The following is a 21123-nucleotide window of genomic DNA, read 5'->3' as shown; positions in this document are numbered from 1 at the left end:
AATAATAACGATCAGCGTCAGACCGCAGTTTAAAAGGTACTTGTGTTTTACGGCACCGCTAATTGAACGTGTCGCAGCGAGAGAAAACAGCTTCTTTAGTGCAGTGGGGAGAAGGAGGAGAAAGAACACTGACCACCGCTGAAGTGTATGGACGCTATTTTATGTAAAGTTAGATGCTGTACGCGTAGTGATTGGTAATTGTTTTCATGTGCGTACCATGATTCTCCATGGAAACAAACACGCGCTCGCCAGCTGGAGATCAGACGTGGGGTTTTTCAGACAGAGAAACAGACACACACTGCTGTCCCCCCACCGGCTCACAGTGAGACAGGCAGACCTTCAAAGGCCAGATGCGGCTAAATTAGACAGTTAAAACTACATTAAGAGTTGAAAAACGTACGCTTGTTGTGTTTGGCACTCAGTCTTACAGCATTACCAGCCGCTCTATGCCAGGGAGGGAGCAGCAATGTATGCGCTTCGCGTGATCTCATGGCACGGCTGCCAATATGATGAAAACAAAACAAAAAATAATATCGGCCAAAGATATCCGGCGGCCGATATTAGCTGACAGAGTTTTGGCGTTGCATCATTCAAAGTTAGCCGCACTGGCACCAGACATGCTGACCAGTCAAAGACAAATAATCAGCATCTGAAATAAACAGAATTTCTTAAACACACGTTACATATTCAAGGCATGACTAAATACCAGAAAAAACAAACAAGATGTTTATTAACTGCCAATATGCATTTACAGATTGGCCTTTTCTGTATATTGATATGTCCATCTTCCTCTGGTTTATTAGGGAATAGAACCCCTTGCTAAATCGAATGTAACTGAACACACAGGGAAGCTGTGTAATAAAAGTCCTCGCTGAATAAATTTAAAATACAGAAAGGAAAGTGATATCTGATCTAACTTCTACTACTACGCTGCCCACATATAATACGATGTGGACAGCAGTGGGCTCCCTGAGTCAGACTAAATTCAGCCTTTAAGTGCATGCAGCTTGTTTGTTTGCCGGTTTAATGACATGTTCTGCGCACAAAATGATTGTTTCTGCTTCGTACTTTAATGGAATAGCTGAGAGCATCAGCAGTTCAGTAATTCATTTCAAATGTCTGTATGTAATTCTAGGTCCTCAGCCAGAGCTCTGACTGAGATTTACTTTTATCTAGGCCCAAAATATTCACACTTCCTGTCATGTGGAAGCAAGTCCGGTTTTGGAACGCCGAGGACTTTTCATTAAGTCGGTTGTCTTACTGCTGTCATAGACATATGTTGTTGTTGTTTTTTTTTGTAGATCTTATCAAGGCTGAATAAGACGAATTAGTTTGCTCAGCTTTGTCTGTCTCTAAAGAAGAATTCCATTTCTGGCTTCTCGGTACTTTATTGTGCAACATCTGTCGTCCAAACATCCTCAGAAACCAGGGCGTATGTCTAAAAATAAAAAGGACCCGACCCCAGAAAGATCTGCTGAAACATTTAGAAACACGTGTCTGGATTCCTGCATTTCTTATGTTCATGCAAAAGTGGCAGCGCCTGGTTTCTTTGGCTTCTTCTTGGACACCGTTGTTTACATATTCCTGGGAAGTTTCAACAGATCACCCTCAGATAAAAGAACATTTTCTTAGAACGATGGAGTTTGCATGCAGGAACCAGCTATGGTTAAGCCTGCGCTGAAGTGGAAGCTGCTGGGAACACCAAGGACCAGGGAAGAGCCAATAAAGAAAGAAATCAAAAAGTGTCAAAATAGACACTTTCAGGCTGGGCTGAAATTTACAGCTATATACTGCAGGTTGGAAAACCAAATGACTTCTTTGAAAAGGTTTTGCAGATGAGACAAAAAAAATGTAGCTAGTTGCCCACAACGATGAGAGGCATATTTGGATGAATTATCTCTCAGCCATAAGAAAATTAAGCCACATTATGGAGAGGGCCTGCTTTGCTGGCAGTTACCAGTTATGTTTCTAATTCCAACATCCATATTTCAAGCCTTCTCAGAAACTGGGGGATAAATCTGAAACATCTGAAAATATACACCTGCATTTGTGCGTGTCAAAACCCTGGCACATGACGTATGTTCCTGCAAAAGTGACCATGCTGGGTTTTTTAGTTTCTTTAGCAATGAGAATATTGCTGAGTAGTATAATCCGTCACATGATCCTGGACAAAGTTATTGCATGCCATCCGAGTCAGAATGGTGAACCTTTATTTTTAAACCGTGCACAGCTCTACATGCAGGACTATGTTTAGGCGCTTCTGTGCCACTTTGAAGATGAGTGAGTGTCCGTCTATCACCCAGAGAGGAAACCTTGGTGTTCTGCAGGATGTTGGCTACACGAAAATACCCATCTATTAATGTGATTGACGGTTCCTCTGAAAGCACAGACGGGAAGAAAACCGCAGCAACAAAGCATTTTCCGTCTAGCCAGCCATAACTCTACGCGTCTTTAATGCAGCCCGGTCTTACCTTTTTCACTTTGGCTTCCTTGAGCTTCTCGAGGGCAAGCTTGATTTTGTCCGCCTTCAACTGAGCTTCTATTTCTTCCTAAACAGGGTAAACAACACACAGAGGAACTGAATTAGTAGATATTTTTCTCACTTAGGTAACACTTGTTAAGATTGAGGAAAGATACTGTCCATTTCTTAGTTCTTTTTTTTCTTCTGACCAAAAAAACCCCCAAAAAACGTCGTCTTGCAATCACGCTAACTGACCCGTGCTTTAAACAGCCCGTGGTGGTTGACCATATAACCACATACAGATTCATTGGTATGCTGTTGTTACTACATTGAGATCAGACTGCTGCACAGAGTAGATCATGTTTGGATCAACTAATGTACCCCGACTTAACAAGTAACCTACTGAATGCTACAAATTACCCAAACTACAGATTTTATTTTGCCATAGAGCTGAATAACCAGCATAAGTAGGGTCCCTCAATGTTAAGTCAAGAATTTGTGACCACATTGTTAAGCTCCTGCTATATTTTAAAGGTATAGTGGACAATCTTTCAGCTTCGAGTTCCAGGCGGATCACCTTATCTATTGCTAATCCCACATGCCGATCATTGTAACACCAGTGTGCATGCACGTTCCTTGCTAGTTTCCTCTTGCCGGCTCCGCATACACACTTCTAGTGTTTACATATCCAGTTAGCTTCTGTTCATTGTAGCTCCGCTGCTCTCACCGTATCTTTTAAAAATGGATGAGAACCACGAGAAGCAAACTGTCTTACAAGTTTATGAGAAGAAGAGGAAGGCCTCCCGCGATCCCCCTGAGGAGCGGAACAGCCGCTAGGATGGTCTTGTACATATGCAGTTATTAGAAGTAGGACTTGGCAGTTTCTTACCTACATTACTTGTAGCTTAACTACAGCTATCCTTTAACTTAACTTAGATTTACATGTAGCTTAGCTAGCTGCTACTTAGCTGTAACTTGGCTGTGGCTTACCTGTAGCTTAACTACAGCTATCCTTTAACTTAACTTAGATTTACATGTAGCTTAGCTAGCTGCTACTTAGCTGTAAATTTGCTGTGGCTTACCTGTAGCTTAACTACAGCTATCCTTTAACTTAACTTAGATTTACCTGTTGCCTAGCTAGCTGCTACTTAGCTGTAAATTTGCTGTGGCTTACCTGTAGCTTAACTACAGCTATCCTTTAACTTAACTTAGATTTACATGTAGCTTAGCTAGCTGCTACTTAGCTGTAAATTTGCTGTGGCTTATCTGTAGCTTAGCAGCTGCTACGCCTCAATTTAGCTGAAATTTAGCTGTTACCTAGCTGTAACTTGGCTCTGGCTTAGATTTAGTATAGCTGCGGCTATTCATCAACTTAGCTGAAGTTTGGCTGTAGCCTAGCTGCTACGTGAGATATTTATTATGGACCTGGCACCGTGACTTTTGACCTTCATGTTCACATTTTTTCTCGTGCTTTCTTGATCAGGTACAAGAACTAGTTGAAAATGATAAAATAGGGGCTAAAGTCTCAAGGAACAAATTAAGAAAGAGCATGACTACAAATCAAGAAAGGCTTTTGGCTTTTCATCATTAAAGTAGAAAGATATTTGTATCATTGCATATTTGTACACCGCTATTGCTTATCCCACATTGATGGGGTTAGCTGAGTGTTCAGAAATCGTTTGATCATTATTGGGGTGTAGCTCAGAAGTACAATGTGTTGTTTACATTTTCCTTTTCAGATGGAAAGACAGATTTCAAGAATCCAGTTTATGTTAATGTTTCCAGCCTGTCAGTTTCCAATGAACAGGAGCATTCTTCACCTTCAGGCTCACAGTGAAGTTAACACAGTATGTTTAAAGATTGTCTGCAGCTTAAGATGAACCATCTCGCTTACCAATGACGCACCGAGCACAGCTGGTGTTTTTCACCACAGTTAGATGAGGTCACAAGCTCTGCTAAAGCAATAAGCTCCCATCTACCTTTCCTATCCCCGACCATGCAAAGACTGCCACTCTTTACCTCCTCTAGACCCCCTGATCCTGTTACAGTTTTCACATGGCTGCATGTGTTTGATCTGTTCCAGACAGACCCTCAACTGTTTCTCCTCACGCGTCTCTCTGACTCCAACAGATGGATCTACTTAGCTGTGACCTCACTGTGTGCGACAGTTAAAAGACCTGCACCACTCTTTAGTTTCAGAGAAAAAAAATAAGCGAAGAAGTCATTTGAAATGTACACGAAGGGAAGAGCTTTGCAACAGATGACATAAAAATGGGGTCAGAAGTTTGCTGTTCATTTTTCCTAAGGTGGATAATTGAACGGCAAACTTCTTAATATATGTTATAAAACAGGAACTAAGTGTTAAGTTTCGGGTTAATTCAAATTTTTCTCCAATCAAATTATACATAAATGCTCAAATAAATGCATACACCCCCAATAATATTTGGTTAAATGCCCCAAAGAAATGTATACCTTGAACAGAAGCTTTTTGTTGCCATCAACAAGCTAATGGCATAATTCAGGTCTGATATTAGAATCAGAATCAAGTTTAATCGCCACTTACAAGGAATTTGACTTGGTATTGATGGTGCAGACAAAAAATAAGAATACAGTAAAATAAGAAGCAAAGGATATATACACGGAAGCTGTATGCACTCAGCAGACTGTGCATCAATGTAACGCATTGATGCATTTAATGTACATTGGTGTACATTAAATGCATCCTTTTTGCCAGAATTGGTAGATCTTACCCGATTCCTTGGCACTGACCAGGCTTTTAAGGATAAATACATTTTTTCTCACTGTTGAAGCAGAGACCATTGATGTTAGCCAGCCTGTTTATTCCAACCAGTTTTGATGCTTGGAATCATTGAATCATTGTTATGTCCATGTTTCTTCTGACCCAAACTATCACCATCAGATTAAAATACATCGGTCAGTATCTTTTGAAACAACGCAAGAGCCACCAAGTCCAGACCCTTTCCTAAACTGAAAACAAATTGTGCAGGAGCGTCACCATACACGCTGAAGCTGACCAAATATGAAGCGCTGGCTCCAAAATTGTCAACTGAAGTTGGGACTGAGATTTGCCCACATGGTGGAGCAAAAACCCTTTGTTGTGTCCGGAGCAGTTTGGTAACAATGACAGGAAGTACGTTTAGATCCGTAAAATAAACGCAATAATAAAGGAAGACCACTTCCAAATCCATCCACTACAAAGGACAGGGAATGCTAGACAGATGAATGCTGATACAGTGGGTGGCGCCAACAGGTCCGTTATCTCAGACGTTTATCAAAACTTTTTTTTTTTTTTTAATTAAAAAACAGCAGGCAAGAATGGGCTTAACATAACCATTTAAAATTCATGCACCACATTTAACGTCAAGAGGTGTTTAGTTATTGTTGTGCCCAATTGTGCCAAATGTGGTTAGTTTGCATCACAGTTAAATTTAAATCTGTTGGATCTGCTATATTCAAATGAACAATCTCTACTTAAATTAGCATCTGCCTGACAGCAAAACCACAATTATTTAAAGTGTACATAAATTTAGCCAGTACGGGATTCAATGAAGTATACTTATTGTGCAAAGGAGAGAGGTCAAATTTCAACCCAGAAATGCCAAAAGCTTCTTGATGAAGACAGTTTAGAGCAGGGGTCTGCAACCTGTGTCTCCAGAGCCGCATGTGGCTCTTTACACCTTCAGCTTTGGCTCTTGAAAACAAAAATGTGGGGTCAATGTTTCTAAATGTAAAGGTAATTTAAAATGGCTGCGCTTTAGCTCTGGAAAATATGCATAACATTTCCAGAAAGAAAGAAACTAATGGTGTGGAGAATATTTTACGACAGATAAATGAAGTATCTTCTTGTCAATAGGTTGCAAACGACTTGCTTTTTCATCATTTGCCATCAATGCCATTTGCTACAAAAATCAACTGTCCAATTGTAGAAAATGCATTAAACCTAAACATATAAAACTGTGGTTAAACAATAAAAACTGTCGTCTTTAGTTAAAAAAAAATGTAAACACATTTCCTATAGTATACTATAAAAACAAGCTCTTGTTTCAAAGATGTGTATCTTTTGCGGCTCTAAACAAAATTTGTTTAGCTGGACTGAAGGCAAAAATGGCTCTGCGGGTTGAAAAGGTTGCTGACCCCTGGTTTAGAGTCTAGGAAACGTTATCAAATACTTATTATGTGTAAATTAAAGAAAATCCCAATTTAATTCCTAGTTTTTATTGATTGAATTTCTTTGCTGTATCATTATTTCACTCTGGAAAGTGAATGCCTTAAATAAATCATTAAAAGCCCCAAAGTAATAGGCCACCAATGCCAGTGATGAGTTTACATAACCTTCTCATCAGAACTAAATGAGACCAGACAACTGCTTTTGTTGTTGTTCAGCCACGCGTTATCAATCTAAAGTGCAAACACCTCTAAATGCTTTGTTACCTTTCATTTAACCTCTCAGTTCTTTTAAAAATGTGGAACAGTTCCCGTACGCCTACTGAGGTGAAAAGGTGGCTGTTATTCAGCTCTAAGACGAGGTGCCGTACCATTGTGGGTTTTGCTGACTGAGGAGGGGGAGGCGGCAGAGGGGAGGCGGTGGAAGAGGATGGGGTGGTGACACTGTTGCTGTAGTTATTTCCTGGAGACGACGGTGACGTAACGGAGGAGGTGGGCTGGTGGCTCAGGCCTTTGGGTGGAGGCGGCAAGTCTGATGAGGACGACGGCGGCGGCACGTCGAGACCTTGTATTTCTGCTGCCAGTTTCTCTTCTGTGGCGTTGAGGTCGGCCACCAGGTCGGCCATGAGGGCGTCCAAGTCATTGTCCTCCAGTTCGTTTACGGATGCTGGTGAAGCACAGTCAAATAATCAAGACACACATTAAAATATCCTTATGCCTTAAAACTGTTTTAGAAACCTGAGAAATTATGTCTATATAAAAAGAGACCGGCTTTGTACAGCTGGGTTAATTAGATTTCAGCAACATGGTAAAAAAAAACAAAAAAAACATGGTCAATGGAACGTTGTTTTCAGTTTTAACCACTTGTCCTCCTTTATTTAGTAGGTCTGCTGATGCATAATGTCTTCATGTGTTGCGTTATTTTACTTTCACATTCAATATATAGTTTTATTTCCAGTTCTTGACCTAATCGCCTCAAAAAGCCAATTCTGAATCAGCACTGAAATACCAACCATTTATGAGCATCGTCATCGTTAGTTAAGGATTCGCTCATATTTTATCATTTGGCTCCAACCAAAGACACGATGTAAATGTGGGAGCTTATATGTTTACTCGTTTTGTTTGGTCTTCAGCAAAGTGACATGACTGAATCATCATCAGAGTATTTATGGCTTATTGTAAAGGCCTCAAACTGCAGCTTCCAGTCAGTTAAACTTCTGCATCATGCCCGATGTAAACGCCACCGGCTGTTTGCCTTTTTAGTTGCAAATAGTTACTTAAAGATAAGTTTGAAGTCTTTCATAGTCGTCCGCAAAGCTGTGATATGCGTCATTGTCTCGGCAGAGTTATTTCAGCTATTATTGCTATATACCTCCAAATGTGTGTGTGTATATATATATATATATATATATATATATATATATATATATATATATATATATATATATATATATATTACTATTACTATTACTATTATCAGCTTTTATATCATAATTAAACAGAGAACTTTGCAATCAATATATAATAATATTTATGTATACAATGCAAATTTATATTTTAATAAATCTTTTTTTGGTATCATTTGTTTTTAAAAAATTCAAGATTTACTTATTTAACCCATTAATTTTCAAATGCATTTAAATGATCACGTATTCAGTTTTTAAAATTCTATTTACCCACATACCAGGATTTTACAATAGATATTTTGTAGTTGATAAGACATATGTTAATATTTATTATTTACCTATTCATATATGTAATTATTGCACTCTTGGTTCTCAAAAACATCAGCAATTGAAGATTATAAACTAAACATTAGTTATGTGGTAATGGAGAGGGGGCGATGGAGTCCTAATTAGCAAATACCTATAGTGAACACAATAACAGGCAAACTGGAAGCACCTAAACAAAGCTGCAAGTCCAGATGTGCAGTTTTAATGTTTTTCAGAGGCTCTCTTTTAATTTTAAGAAAATCCGTACGTTTGGCATTAGCAACATTTCATTAAAGAAATACTCTGTAAGATAAAGTGAAGAAATAAAAGAGGAAGGGGACAACTTAGAGAAGAGTGCTGTGAACACCAAAGGGTGTGGCCTTTCTTTGAAACCCTCACTGGCTTCACAGCCTGTTAGGACACACAAAGTGTGATTAGACCCTTTTCTCCGACATGTCCAACGGACAACAAATACAGAGCAGAGAAGCTAAATGTCGCCATATTTCCATCTGACTGCTGGAACTGATAATTGTCCTGAACCTTCACAGCTTTATATGTCAAACTGAGGGACATGGTGTACGTTTTCTAACTGACTTGCGATCAGAGAGCTTGACAAAAACAATAACAACAACAAAAAAAAAGTCAAGTCACCGTTTAGGCCAGTAAAGCCGATGGAGAAGTCGATTTCCTGCTTGGGGCTGCGGAGAGGTTCAGGAGGTAGCGTTTCCTGTCCGAGACTCTGCAAAGAAGAGTAAACACGATTATATTGGTAAGACGAAGTTTATATCTGTACAAAGGTACTAAACCCTTTGAAAGAGTCAAGACAAAGCAAGCTTATACTTATAGTGCCCAGTTCTGCAGCCAACTCAACAGTTTTTGCACAACTCTGGTTTTCAGGGAATTTGTTCCATACCGTAGAGCATAGAAACAAAAATGCAGCCTGTGTTTGTTAAGTTCTGGTCCAGGGAACGACGAGGGAAGGGTCTCTTTATTTTTTATGTTGAATTTAGGTCTGGGTCATTAAAATAGTAATAATAGTAATAGTAAGTAAAATGAACCAGACCTAAATTATTCTCTGTGACCTTCAGCCTGAATGAGTTTAGTTGAGTCCTGAGCTCAAATATTGCATTTTTAGACAAAAAGCGACTAGTTACTTCTGTCTTTTAGTACATTAAGCTATAAGGTAAAGGCTGACCCATTCACTCATTTATGTTATAGACATACTTCTGACTGTAAGGGACTCCCATGGTGACACAAATATATATGATGGTCTGTCCTCCGCATGCATATAGTAAGAAATGTTGTATTACTAGAATATGAGGCAGGGGAGGCATATATAGACGTCTTTACCACATGAGACACCCCACATGGGATGGTTGTTGGCACTGATTTTATTAATTAATTAAAGCTCATTGAGTTTAATTCCCAAAAACTCAATGAGGTTCCCTTATGTGAAACACACAAGTTTCCTGAAGTAAAAACATACTGTATGTGCAAAATAAAACAATGTTCCCTGCAAATTCAAATAATATACAATTTTGTCCTACAATACCCTCATTTGATGATAAATGTGGTAAAGTTAATCATTGATGACATTATTTTGACTGTAAAGATTGGATCAGAACCCATTTTATTGTTGTGTTATCTTGTGATCCTGTCTCTCTTTCTTCACACTATTCCTGTTTTACTTTATTTCCTCATCTCTTTCGGGTCATGCATTGTACTGATGCTGTGAGCTGTACTACAAAAACGCTGAAATTCACAAAGGAAAAATTGCTACAAATAAAATAAACTAAGTACATTAGTTTATTAAAAACACCACCACCATTTATTTGATGTAAACTGGCCCATGAATTCAAGAGAAGACAAAAAAGGAGGGATTTTTACTGAAAGTCTGGAAATATAGTTCTGCACCTGAGTGAGGAGGTCCATCTCCCCCAGCAGGTCACTAAACATGGCGTCAATATCATCCATCTGGGGAAAAAACAAGACAATGACAAAGTTAATATGTAAGAGTAGTGATTTACTATATTTTACATAAACCGACGTGAAACATAATGTGATCAACATACATAAAACATAGGAGAGAGAAAACAATAATTATAGCTGAAACTCAGCTTTGTAATCAGATAAAACACTGAATACACTATTTGATTGTTGAAAGGGATAAGAATGTAATTCAAAACAATTATAACACATGAAGCAGGAAGCAACATTGTATTGTTATAAGTAAAATTTAACTTATAATATTAACTCTGAAGCTGTTATAAAAAATGGATAAAAATGTCGATATTCAGACTGAAACCCAATCTTTGCTCATGTTAGCGCTGTAGCACAGCTAGCTGCTGCAGAACAAGCAACAGTTTATTAAAACTACAGCACCATTGCTTCAGAAGTAAGGTGAAGGCTCGTTGTAAGGGTTATGAATTGTTACTTTTTGAAAAGAACAAAAATGACATATGCATATGCAGCAGAAATCCAATCTTTGCATGTCGTTCCTGTCTACTCACAAACTAGTATCGTCAGCACTGCTGCCTGAGGAAATCAGAAAACTAGCTTAAAAGCCACAGTGCCACTGCTTTAAAAGTGTCATGCACTCATGAGATTGTCTATGAGGAAGAGGAGGAGATGAATAACAATGGCACAGATGAGACTCAATCAATCAGTCAGCTTTATTTCTAGAGCACATTTTAAAAAAACTCACATGGGTGACCAAAGTGCTGTACATTAAAACAAGAAATGTTTAAACATAAAGTTAAAAACATACACACACAATAGAGACTGAATAGAGCCTGGGTTACTTTGCCTCGTTGCTCCACTAATCCGCCATTCAGACACATCCAGACCCTTTTGTTCCATGAATTTATCTACTGTAAACCTAATTCTGCCAATTTTTAAATGAACTGAGGAGGTGTAAAAAAGACTCAGCTTTGACATTATTCATTGAAGTCATAAAGCTTTTATTTCTGTACTACAATGAGCAGCATTACAGTAACTTATAACATGTAAAAACAGGTTTTTAGCGTGTACAATGCAACGTCCACGAGGCAGAGACAAAACAGGAACTTTAAATTTACGAAGTAGGGAAAAATCCAAGTAAAACCAACCTAATCTCTTCTTCCAACCTTACAAGCTGCCATCAGCCCAGACGCAAAGCTAGCTGCTACTGGAGGCTAGAAAAGGAGTTAATTCAAACTAACATCGGGGACGCAGCTATTGCTTCAAAACTCAGGTAAACAATTATTGACAATGTGTTTATTGGGTTTTGCAAGGTGCAACTTTAATTTATTGTGTTCTGTAATTTGAATAGTGGTGTTGCTAAGAGTGTTGCTCTAACTGTGCTCCACTGTGCACTTTATCCTGGAACTGTCCTGCAAAATTACTTTTTTTATCCTGCAAAGTTACTTTACTATCCTGCAAAGTTACTGGATTTATCCTGCAAAGTTATTTTATTACCCTGCAAAGTTACTTTATTATCCTGCAAAGTTACTTTATTATCCTGCAAAGTTACTTTATTATCCTGCAAAGTTACTTTATTCTGGAATCCACTGCAATTCACTGAAATACTTAAGCTGTATGCAAATGAAATTTCGTTCAGTACGCACTCTGTGCATACAGAATGACAATAAAGTTTGTCTAAGTCTAAGTCTAATACAAAGGATTGATAACCCCCTCCTTAACAGCTTCTACAGCGATGATCCATATCCACAGTCCAGTCCTTTTGTAAGGTAGATAATCAGTCATCCAGCCATTTGCTTTAGCTCCTCGGTTCTTACAGGACCCCAAGGTGCTGGTGTCCTTCTGTAGGATGGCAGTGCTGTTTAGTTTTAATCTTATTTATATTGTGGATCATTCACAGTGGGTTGGACCATGGTGCCCCCAGAAAGTAGTTTGTTCACACAAATGATTTCAAAAGTTGCAAAAGTCTCAAACCTTGGTTGTGTTGAGATCTGTGCCTTTTAAGAAAAATATCTGAAAGTGCCAGCAAAAGTGTTTTGTGGGGTCAAAATTAGTCATGACAGATTGGAGACTCATTTCAGATTTTCTAAAAGCAGTATCTTTTAAAATTAGCTACACTTACAAATGAGCATAATCACAACAGACTCAGTAACTGTCTATAAACATGCAAATGGTGACACGGGTTGTGATCTGTCTCTGAGACACTTTCACACGCTCCAGATGCTGCTGTACTATGATGCACATTGCATACCATCTCATATTGTTCTGTAAATAGGCGTTGGTGTTTTTCCACTGGTTAATATTTCATTATTTTTTTTTTACCTGAGTATGCTATATTATCAATAATTGTGCCATATTTACTCTGGTGTTTACTTTTACTTCTATTTTTGGGTATTTCTGATAATGCTCATCCTCTGTTGCTTTAGCACTATAAATTCAGATTAGATTAGCTTGTTTTTTTATTAGTATTGATTCTGTGTAACTCTGTCTGTGTCTTTGCCACGGTCATGCCTGAAATTCCCCATTGTGGGACAAAAACTGAACTTCTTATCTTATCTCAATACGTAATGGAGATGTGGCGATATTTTTCAAATCAAAGATACAATTCCCCCGTGAACACATGGAAAAGCCAATTCTGAATCCGGTATTTGCAAAAATACTTGTATAACATCAGTTTTGTTCTCATTCTGCTATAAAATATAAAGATCCAGTAATAGACTACAAATATAACAAAATCTACTTTCTTTCCAGATAACTAGGCTCTATCCTAACACCTTTATGCAAAACCAAGAGGTCAATGAAGGTTTTACAATCAGTAAATCAAAATAACATAATAACAAAGGTTAAATGCATGTTTGTTCCACTCAGCCAGAATTGACATACAACCAAAACGCTTTACTTTGAAATGTGTGCAGAAATATCTTCCCTGAGGCTGCACTATCTTGCAAAACATCTCCAACCCACATTGAAAGGAGGAAGACTGTATGCATAACTTCAGGCATTCGATAGTTGCTAAAACTTGCCTCTTCTTGTCGTAAATGTTGAACCGTTAAGTCTGATTTTACGTCAGCATATTTTTCAAAAAATTCAAAGCAAGCAGGAGCTGACTTTCTAAAAGGTGCAGAATACTGGTACAAGTTGAGGCAACACCAAATTCTAACACAACTTTATATTAAGTCATGCAGTCAGCCTTATGTGCAATATAAACCTAGAGAATATCACTATAAAATGCACGCTTTTGATTAGAGTCTGTGGCAGAGGTTGACACAAGAGTTGCTAAATAAATCAGATTATAAACCTTTAGGATCATAGAAATTAATCCCTGAAACACTTTGCACCCTAAAAAGTAAGACTACTAAATGACCAAAATTAAATATTTAATGTTAAAACCAAATTTTCTCAAGGAACCATCATGGTGACAGAGTTTTTTTTCTTGAAAACAGCCCCATTATATATGCTGTAATCATATAGGCTACAGTCAGCTGTCCCTGTAATGTACTAAAGGGACAGAGAATATTATGACAGTGCTGAACGAACAGTCAAAACAGGGTCCAGGTTTCCATTTCTTAAATTGGAAAGTAAGCAGTAGCATAAAAGAGTCATGGATGTTTTCTATGGAGCAGTCTGGCAATAGGATACTAAGGGCAGACATTCAGCATGTTTCACGCATAACCTTTTGCAAACTTCTCATTCTTTTCCATCTAGACAACATATTTATGATGCTTTTATGTGTTTTGGTTTTACTTTGTGCAACTGTATGATCCAAGCAAATCTAGACAAAGACTTTTAAAACTTCCTGGTATAATAAATTAATGGGAGTTTTTTTATGAGTGGATTTAACACCTCCACTCATAGAAATCTTAGGATGTTTTTTTTTTCTTTTTGTTTCTTACTTGATTGTATGGGTTTGTTTTAAGTCGCAGTTCCACTCTGGTCCGGGACTAGAATTACATTTCTTTTTATCCTAATTAATTAAACTAGCAAATATTCATAAATGCGCGGTTGGATAAACAACTTCTCTTGTAAATAACTCTTACTGTAGTTTCCTAGACCCAACGAGTCTGTTAAGACGACCTCCTTACTCTTATGCTTTCTTAGGGTGTGAAGTAGTGTTGCCAACCGTCCCTCGAAAAAAAGGAACTGTCCCATATTTAGAAACATAAGTATGTGTCTAATTAAATTCTGGTCCCAGTCAAATGTTTACAAAATAATTTCACATACAGAAGAAAAGGAAAAAAAAAGATTTATCATGTCATTAGGGTGGAAGATAATGGCCAATAAGTGTCCCTCATTTATTTTTCAGGGAGCTAGCAACACCTAGTTTGAAGCTAATTGTTAGCATGGAAATTAGCCTTAGAGGAGTGACTGCCAAAAAAAGTACTAAATAAATAAATATGATTTGTTTTTGGAATAATGTTGTATTTTAGAGGTATTTTTTTGATAAAATCATTAAAAGCCTTAGAATCATTTTATCTTCATCTCTGTTTGGTCCAGTCAAGTTTATTTGTTTAGCACATTTCAGCTAACCTGACAACAGCCAGCTGCATGTATCGCTCCGCCTAGCTCCACTCACATACATCTGGGACACGGCTCATTGAAAATGATTTCCCCAACCAAATTTTTGGTCTGGCCAATCAGGACGCAGGGCGGGTGTTTCATGGATGTGACGTAGTGGAGAAGCCACCGTGAGATTCCAACAACAATGGCGGCTCGCATCGAGGAAGCAAGCGTTAGCATTGATGCTGCTATTTCCTCCGTGTTGTCCAATCTATCTGATATTGTTTCATTAAAAGAACATCAGAGAACGGCTCTGAAGGCTTTTGTTGGTGGAAACCATGTTTTCGCCCTTCTCCCGACCGGATTTGGCAAGTTTTGTTTTCCGGGGCGGGGGGGGGGGACGACACGTTTTCCGCTGACCGGCTCGCGGAGCGGAGGGGGGGGGGGTGGACGACACGGTTTCCGCGGTCGCCTCGCCAAGATAGCGCTGCGGGAAACCCTGCACTAGAGCCGCAAACACATTAAAAAAAAAAAAGGTTTTTTTTTCCGGCGTCGGTCTCATCAGCGTCACGGGTTAGCTTCGGTGTGAGTGGTTGAAATAGCACGTCGATAAAGATGACAGACAAGTGGCTTATCCAATCATATGCAAGGAGTTTTGATAAGGCCCAGCCTTCAGTAAAGGCAATGCCTATGGCGGTGTCCCAGATGTATGTGAGTGGAGCTAGGCGGAGCGAGACATGCATCTGGCTGTTGTCAGGTTACATTTCAGCAGCAAGGCGGTTCAAAGTGCTTTACATCATGAAAACATGAAAACATCATAAACACCTTGATAATGGACCAGTAACAAACATTAAATTACGTCAAGTGAAAAAATCAAAACACATCAAATAAGTTGGTCAATATTCCTGTTATTATGGACCGAAAACAAGGTTTTAATTTAAACGTTAGCATGCTAACATCTTGAATCATTGTGACCAACTTAGCATTTTGGAACAGTACACCATAAAAATAGTCAATTATGTTATATTATTAGTGATATATTCCCTTTGAGATAAATTTTTAAATTGGGTATTTTATGTTTTTACTAAAATACTTTAGTAAAAACAGCTTCCTTTATTTTTAGATGCTTAAGATTTTGAGCTACATGTTAGCATATTTGCAACATCTTGATCTACATTTGAAAAGACCTTCATGCAAATTAGATATGAGTTTTAAACATTTGTGATTGTTTTCCCCACTTCCGTTTATAATACAACGATCCTAAGCATTTTTTTCTTTAATATACTTCATCTTCACCTCACTGGTTAATTGGTAACATGCTAGCAACATCTTGTGCATTTTTAAATGACAACTGCAAAAATTAGACATGATATTGATTAATTCATGTAAGATTAAATCAGCTATCCTTATTTACTTGGTGCTTTGGTTTCCAAAACCACATGTCGAGATAAAGTCCTTCCTTTTGCTCTAGCTATTGTTAGCATACCGATATCATGGCTATTGGGGGGCATAAAAGACCAGCAAGAGATGAATACCTACTTTTTCTTTTGAAATGTCAGTTCTGCAAAGGCTGAAACTAGCAGCTACCAACCTACATATGATCTGTGGTTTTTGCTCCACGCACTTCTCAAGCTCTGTCATCAGCAATAGTTTATAAAGGATAGATTCTAATTAACTTGCTTTTATAGACACCTTAGGAAAATCATTCTGAATATAAATTTGTGGGCAGCTGAAAAGCTTAAACTCTTCACGGCATTTTCCACACTGACGAACTTTAATGCTGAACTAGGGTGAAGTTCCAGGTTATTGGTTTGTTTTGGGGGCAGTTTAAGACCACTTCTTTAGCATTTAATCATTTTTGAGGAGGGTACACAGACTCGAGAGGAAGCGGTAAAAGGGTTAACTTCCTGTCATTCTGCAAACTGAAATTCTCTCAGAAATGCTGTCAGCAGCCACCTGCAAACTTTATTGGTTTGCTTGCTTAATTCTCAGAACGCCTCTTGGGAGGTGACGTTTGTGGCTGGGGTGAATATCTAAACAAAGCAAAGTGAGCAATTTTTTCTAATAATAACCGTAGTTTTGCTGTTCATTTGATCCTATATTCTTCTCGTGGCATCACATGTAATTCTTGTCATAACAACCATAATGAAACAAGTATAATTTTCTAACCCAGCTCATACAAAGCTTTACTCTGTCAGTCAGATGTCTCCGGACCGATAATTTCCGAGGCGTCACAGAGACGGCTGCCAGCTCTCACAAAGTGCGAAGCAGAGTGATTGCATTGGGACGGATTGTGAAACGTCTGCTGATAAAGGCAAAAGTGGACCGGAGTCTTAAGACACTTCCTCCTCAGATAAGACTGAAACTGAGTCATATACACACCGGTAGAAGTGTAAAAAAGAAGTTGTGTTGCGAAGAAGGGTTGCGTTGCAGCTGAAACACAAACCGCAAAAAGAAGTGTAAGTGACGAAATTATCCTACCCTAACTTAAAATGACTGAATCTTTATTTTTTGCACTTATGTGGAAATAATCCTTCACATTTTGCCTCAAAATGAATCTGGTATAAAACCCACAACATCTGTATAGATCCTGTCAGAGAACTACTGTTTCTTTAAGGGGAGATCCTATAGTAACTTTTATTTGCAAGTACTTAAATACTTTGGGAGTATAACGCACAGATTATTTCAAATTTTAAACCTAGGCTGATTGGACTACATCCCACAGTTCCTAAGCATCTTTTGAATGCTGTTACTTCTAAAATATAAGAATCATGATTTCCACATGTTGTATGGTTTAATTAGATAGATCCATTATCTCTGATATGTAAGAAAACGGCCCAACGTTACAAAATGAGAAACATAAATGACACCTGAACCTCCATGCTTTCATTTAATGTACTACAGTGTGAATTTTGCTTTTTTTCAGTATACAAACTTTTGCTTAATTTTTGTTTAGGTCAGTAAACATGTTGGCAAATTGTACCAAAGATTCAAAGTACAATAAAGTTTTTAGCTTTATTTTGATATTCCTAGTTTATGAAATTCCTTCACTGAGTCATTTGCTTTGGAAAACTATGTGTTTAATAATAAGGTTTTCAGTGGATTTGAGTAAATGGCTAAAGGGTTTTAAAGTCATGTACTTTAGATTTTAAAAGACTAGACTCACATCTAAGAGCCAAAAACAAACAAACAAACAAAAACAACACAGATGCACGTTGGTATAGGATGTGGATCTAGAATATAGATCATAATGGTCCTGAAAATCTTAAATTAAACTTACTGAAACTTGCATGAACCGTCATTCTGTCATGTTTTCAGTGATAAGACTGTATTTTGGCCTAGCTTCACAGAACTGTCACAGTTTTCTCAGGGGAAAACCTTCTTGGAGCAACCTGGAGCTGATCATCGGCTGACTCTTCTGGCTGTTCAAACAGCTGTTTTCTTCTGCATCTGTTTGGTTTTAGTTTTCAGCTTAGACAATTTTAGCTGATTCTCCTATGGTTTTTCTGCACCTTTTGAACAGTTTCCCCCCTCTCTCCAATCAACCTTTTAGTCACAGGTTCCTGTTTTTCAGAACAACATCAGGGAACAACCAGCTTTACTCAAATTTTAGGAGAGAAATACACTATATCTGGCTCTCGTTGAACGTCACTGTTCTTTAAACATCCAGTTATTTGTTTTTTTTTTAAAGAATCAGTTAATGCATGTTTTTTTAATGCATTTTACATTTAAGCCACCCAGTTGTGAACTATATCAAGTGGAACTGCTATGTTTTGGTTTGAAATCCTCATTATTGTTGCCTCACAGCGCTTCTTTTACCCCTCTTCTGAGGTGCGTCTGAAATCAACTCGTTTTGGCGCTGTCCCTTTAAATGCAAATTAGACACATCACATCTCGCCCCCCTCCAGGTTGCAGAGCGTTCAACTCCACACCGTTTGGCCATTTTGTAGTACGCTGGGGGACGGTGCCATGATTTGTGTTGGTTAATACACCCAAAAGCCGGACGCTTTGACTCATCCCCTCGCAGCTTTCTGCTTCCTTCATGTGGAACGACAAAGTCACAGCGGAAAAGTAAAAAAAAAAAAAAATGGGGTTTTGCGAAATTGGTTAGCCGGAAGTCCATGACCTTGTTTATCAGTTCTGTAACAAATACTGTAATACTGTGACGTGATTGTTCTCAAAAAACAACAAAACACACAAAAATAAAACGTAATAGAGAACAGAGAAAACTGAAAGGCTTATAAAATATGACCCAAACAGAATATCAAGATATCTACGGAGCACAAAATGTCTTTAAGGGCTACAAAAGTGGCTTTTGCCTAAGACGTCCTGTTTAAGCTAAGTCAGCAGAATGCTTCTCGTAGCCGTTGGTTTTGTTGGTTTTCTTTCAGTCCTCTGCATCTATTTGTAAATTATCAGCACTGTGTACATGCACTGTAGTTATTTTAAAAAAAAACAGTGATTGATCCGGTTAGCAATGTACTGCGACTGTTTTGAACACGCTGAACCTCGGTTAAGTGGTTGTTTCTTTAACTCTCAGCGGCTCTACAAAGAAAACAAGCTGCCAACTACTGCAGGCGGTCCTTTTCGGAGACGAGATGGAGGGAACAATGACGGTTTTCACTTCCCCTTTGACGTGCACCGAGAACCTTCACGCTTCTCTGCCTCTGTTCAGATTGGAAAACACAGCGAGAATGCAGAACTGTACCACGATTCGCCACGGAACAACATAAAAAAACTATCCAGCAGCCAGTTTCCACAACAAAACGTTAAGCGTGTTTGCGCCACTGTATCCAATAAGTCCGTACCTGCAACCTTTAAGACTCAGCTAGTCATTGCAAAACAGACGTTTGCTTTGTAACTCCCGCTCCGACTTGGCCGAGACGTCTATATCTGGGTGGCTTAAAGCAGACGTATTTATAGAGCTTAAATTTGCTCCCCAGCAAAGTCGGGAAATCAGAAGAAAAGAAAGCACCTGAGGGCATGAAAACCCATGAATCATAGCTGACATGAAACAAAACTAAGATTTCTTATCTTTGTTTGCTGAAGAGGATTTTTTCTTCTCAGACTTTAATACGCAATACTACAGCACTATTTTAAAAAAAAAACATAAAATCCTTCCTGCTCATGAGTCACAGACAGAGTGTGCAATGACTAAAACGTTCCCTGACAACCCGAAAAACACCCTCTGAACTAAAAACTTTACTTCATCTTTCCAAGTTCAGCTTGCAGGCATGTGATTAGATCCAAGAATCTAGACTCAAAACTTTTCTTTTCCTAGCGGCAAATTAACATAACGTGAAGCTTTAATCAACAAACCTGTCTGTTTTATGTGGTTATGTAGGCACAGCAGGTCTGGGGCCACTGGAGGTTACACCCAGTTCCAAAGAACTATACATGAACCAATATCCCTTTTTATCACTTTAGCTTGTGAAGAATAGCTTTATCTGTATGAAAACACAATAGAAACGCTTTTGAAATTTTAACAAACAATAGTTTTACATTTTCTCGCCCTTCGTCCTGTCTCTCAGTGGAAGCTGGGACAAAATGTTTAAGATTTTCTGTCTTTATTGATGTTTTTATGTCTGAAACTTCCCCGTTTGGTGAAAGAAAAATAAGAGAAAACCATTTCCCCGTAAAGTCAGAAACCAGCCGTAAGATTCTGAGTTTACCTTCAGAGAGGAGCAGCTCTAGGTGTTTACCGTTACCTGACGCTACGACATTCAACCCGACAGAGATGTAACTCACCTTTTCAAATGTAACGTTCCTCGATTCACCAGGTTAGTTTCAAAATAAACGCCACATGGACATTAGTTCCACCCTGAAATATCGCTCTCTTGAGAAAAAAAAAAGCCCCACTACTCAAAGATGACAGCCACATGCAAGGCAGATCTGGGTGTGCTGATGTGGATTGCATTTGGGCTCTCTGACTGTTTCTTCCTGCTTAATGCGGAAGTTCAGGTCCAGACCTGTCACTGCATTCCTGCTGAGAGCTGAAAAACTTTCACAATCCCCTCGTCAGGGCAGAACTGGACCGTCCTCCACCCCACCCTCCGCTTTCACCAGCGCTCCTTATCTGTAACTGTCACCACAAAACTGTTTCAAAAGTTGGGTTTGGCGGACAGAGGAGACGGTGTCTGAGAAATGCTGAAGTGGATGATGGTATTTTTTCTGAAAGAAAACAAAGCCGGATCAGCCATGTTGGTTAATAATTCGCCGAGCTGAAAGGTGTTTACAGCAGGTTTTCAGTCAGGGGTGACGAGTCTGAGCTGCCATTCACTCCGAGTGATCCACCTCATATATATATAT

General features: G+C 38.6%; 1 protein-coding gene across 1 annotated transcript in view; it reads right to left on the bottom strand.

Moving 5' to 3' along the window:
• The window catches only part of LOC105935737 (amyloid beta (A4) precursor protein-binding, family B, member 1 interacting protein), a 37788-nt gene extending 17016 nt beyond the window's left edge, over positions 1-20772 (bottom strand). The window contains exons 1-5 of the mRNA XM_036124885.1: positions 20563-20772; positions 10273-10332; positions 9010-9097; positions 7018-7313; positions 2472-2549 (exon numbers count right to left, since the gene is read on the bottom strand). Of these exons, the coding sequence (XP_035980778.1) occupies positions 2472-2549; positions 7018-7313; positions 9010-9097; positions 10273-10332 (522 nt within the window). The 5' untranslated portion in view covers positions 20563-20772. The remainder of the gene's footprint in view (positions 1-2471; positions 2550-7017; positions 7314-9009; positions 9098-10272; positions 10333-20562) is intronic.
• Between the last annotated feature and the right edge of the window lie 351 nt (positions 20773-21123).

Source organism: Fundulus heteroclitus, chromosome 21 (assembly GCF_011125445.2).
Source record: "Fundulus heteroclitus isolate FHET01 chromosome 21, MU-UCD_Fhet_4.1, whole genome shotgun sequence".
NCBI classification, from domain to species: Eukaryota; Metazoa; Chordata; class Actinopteri; order Cyprinodontiformes; family Fundulidae; genus Fundulus; species Fundulus heteroclitus.
Note: the sequence above shows the minus strand (reverse complement) of the source record. Positions and strands in the feature narration are given on the sequence as shown.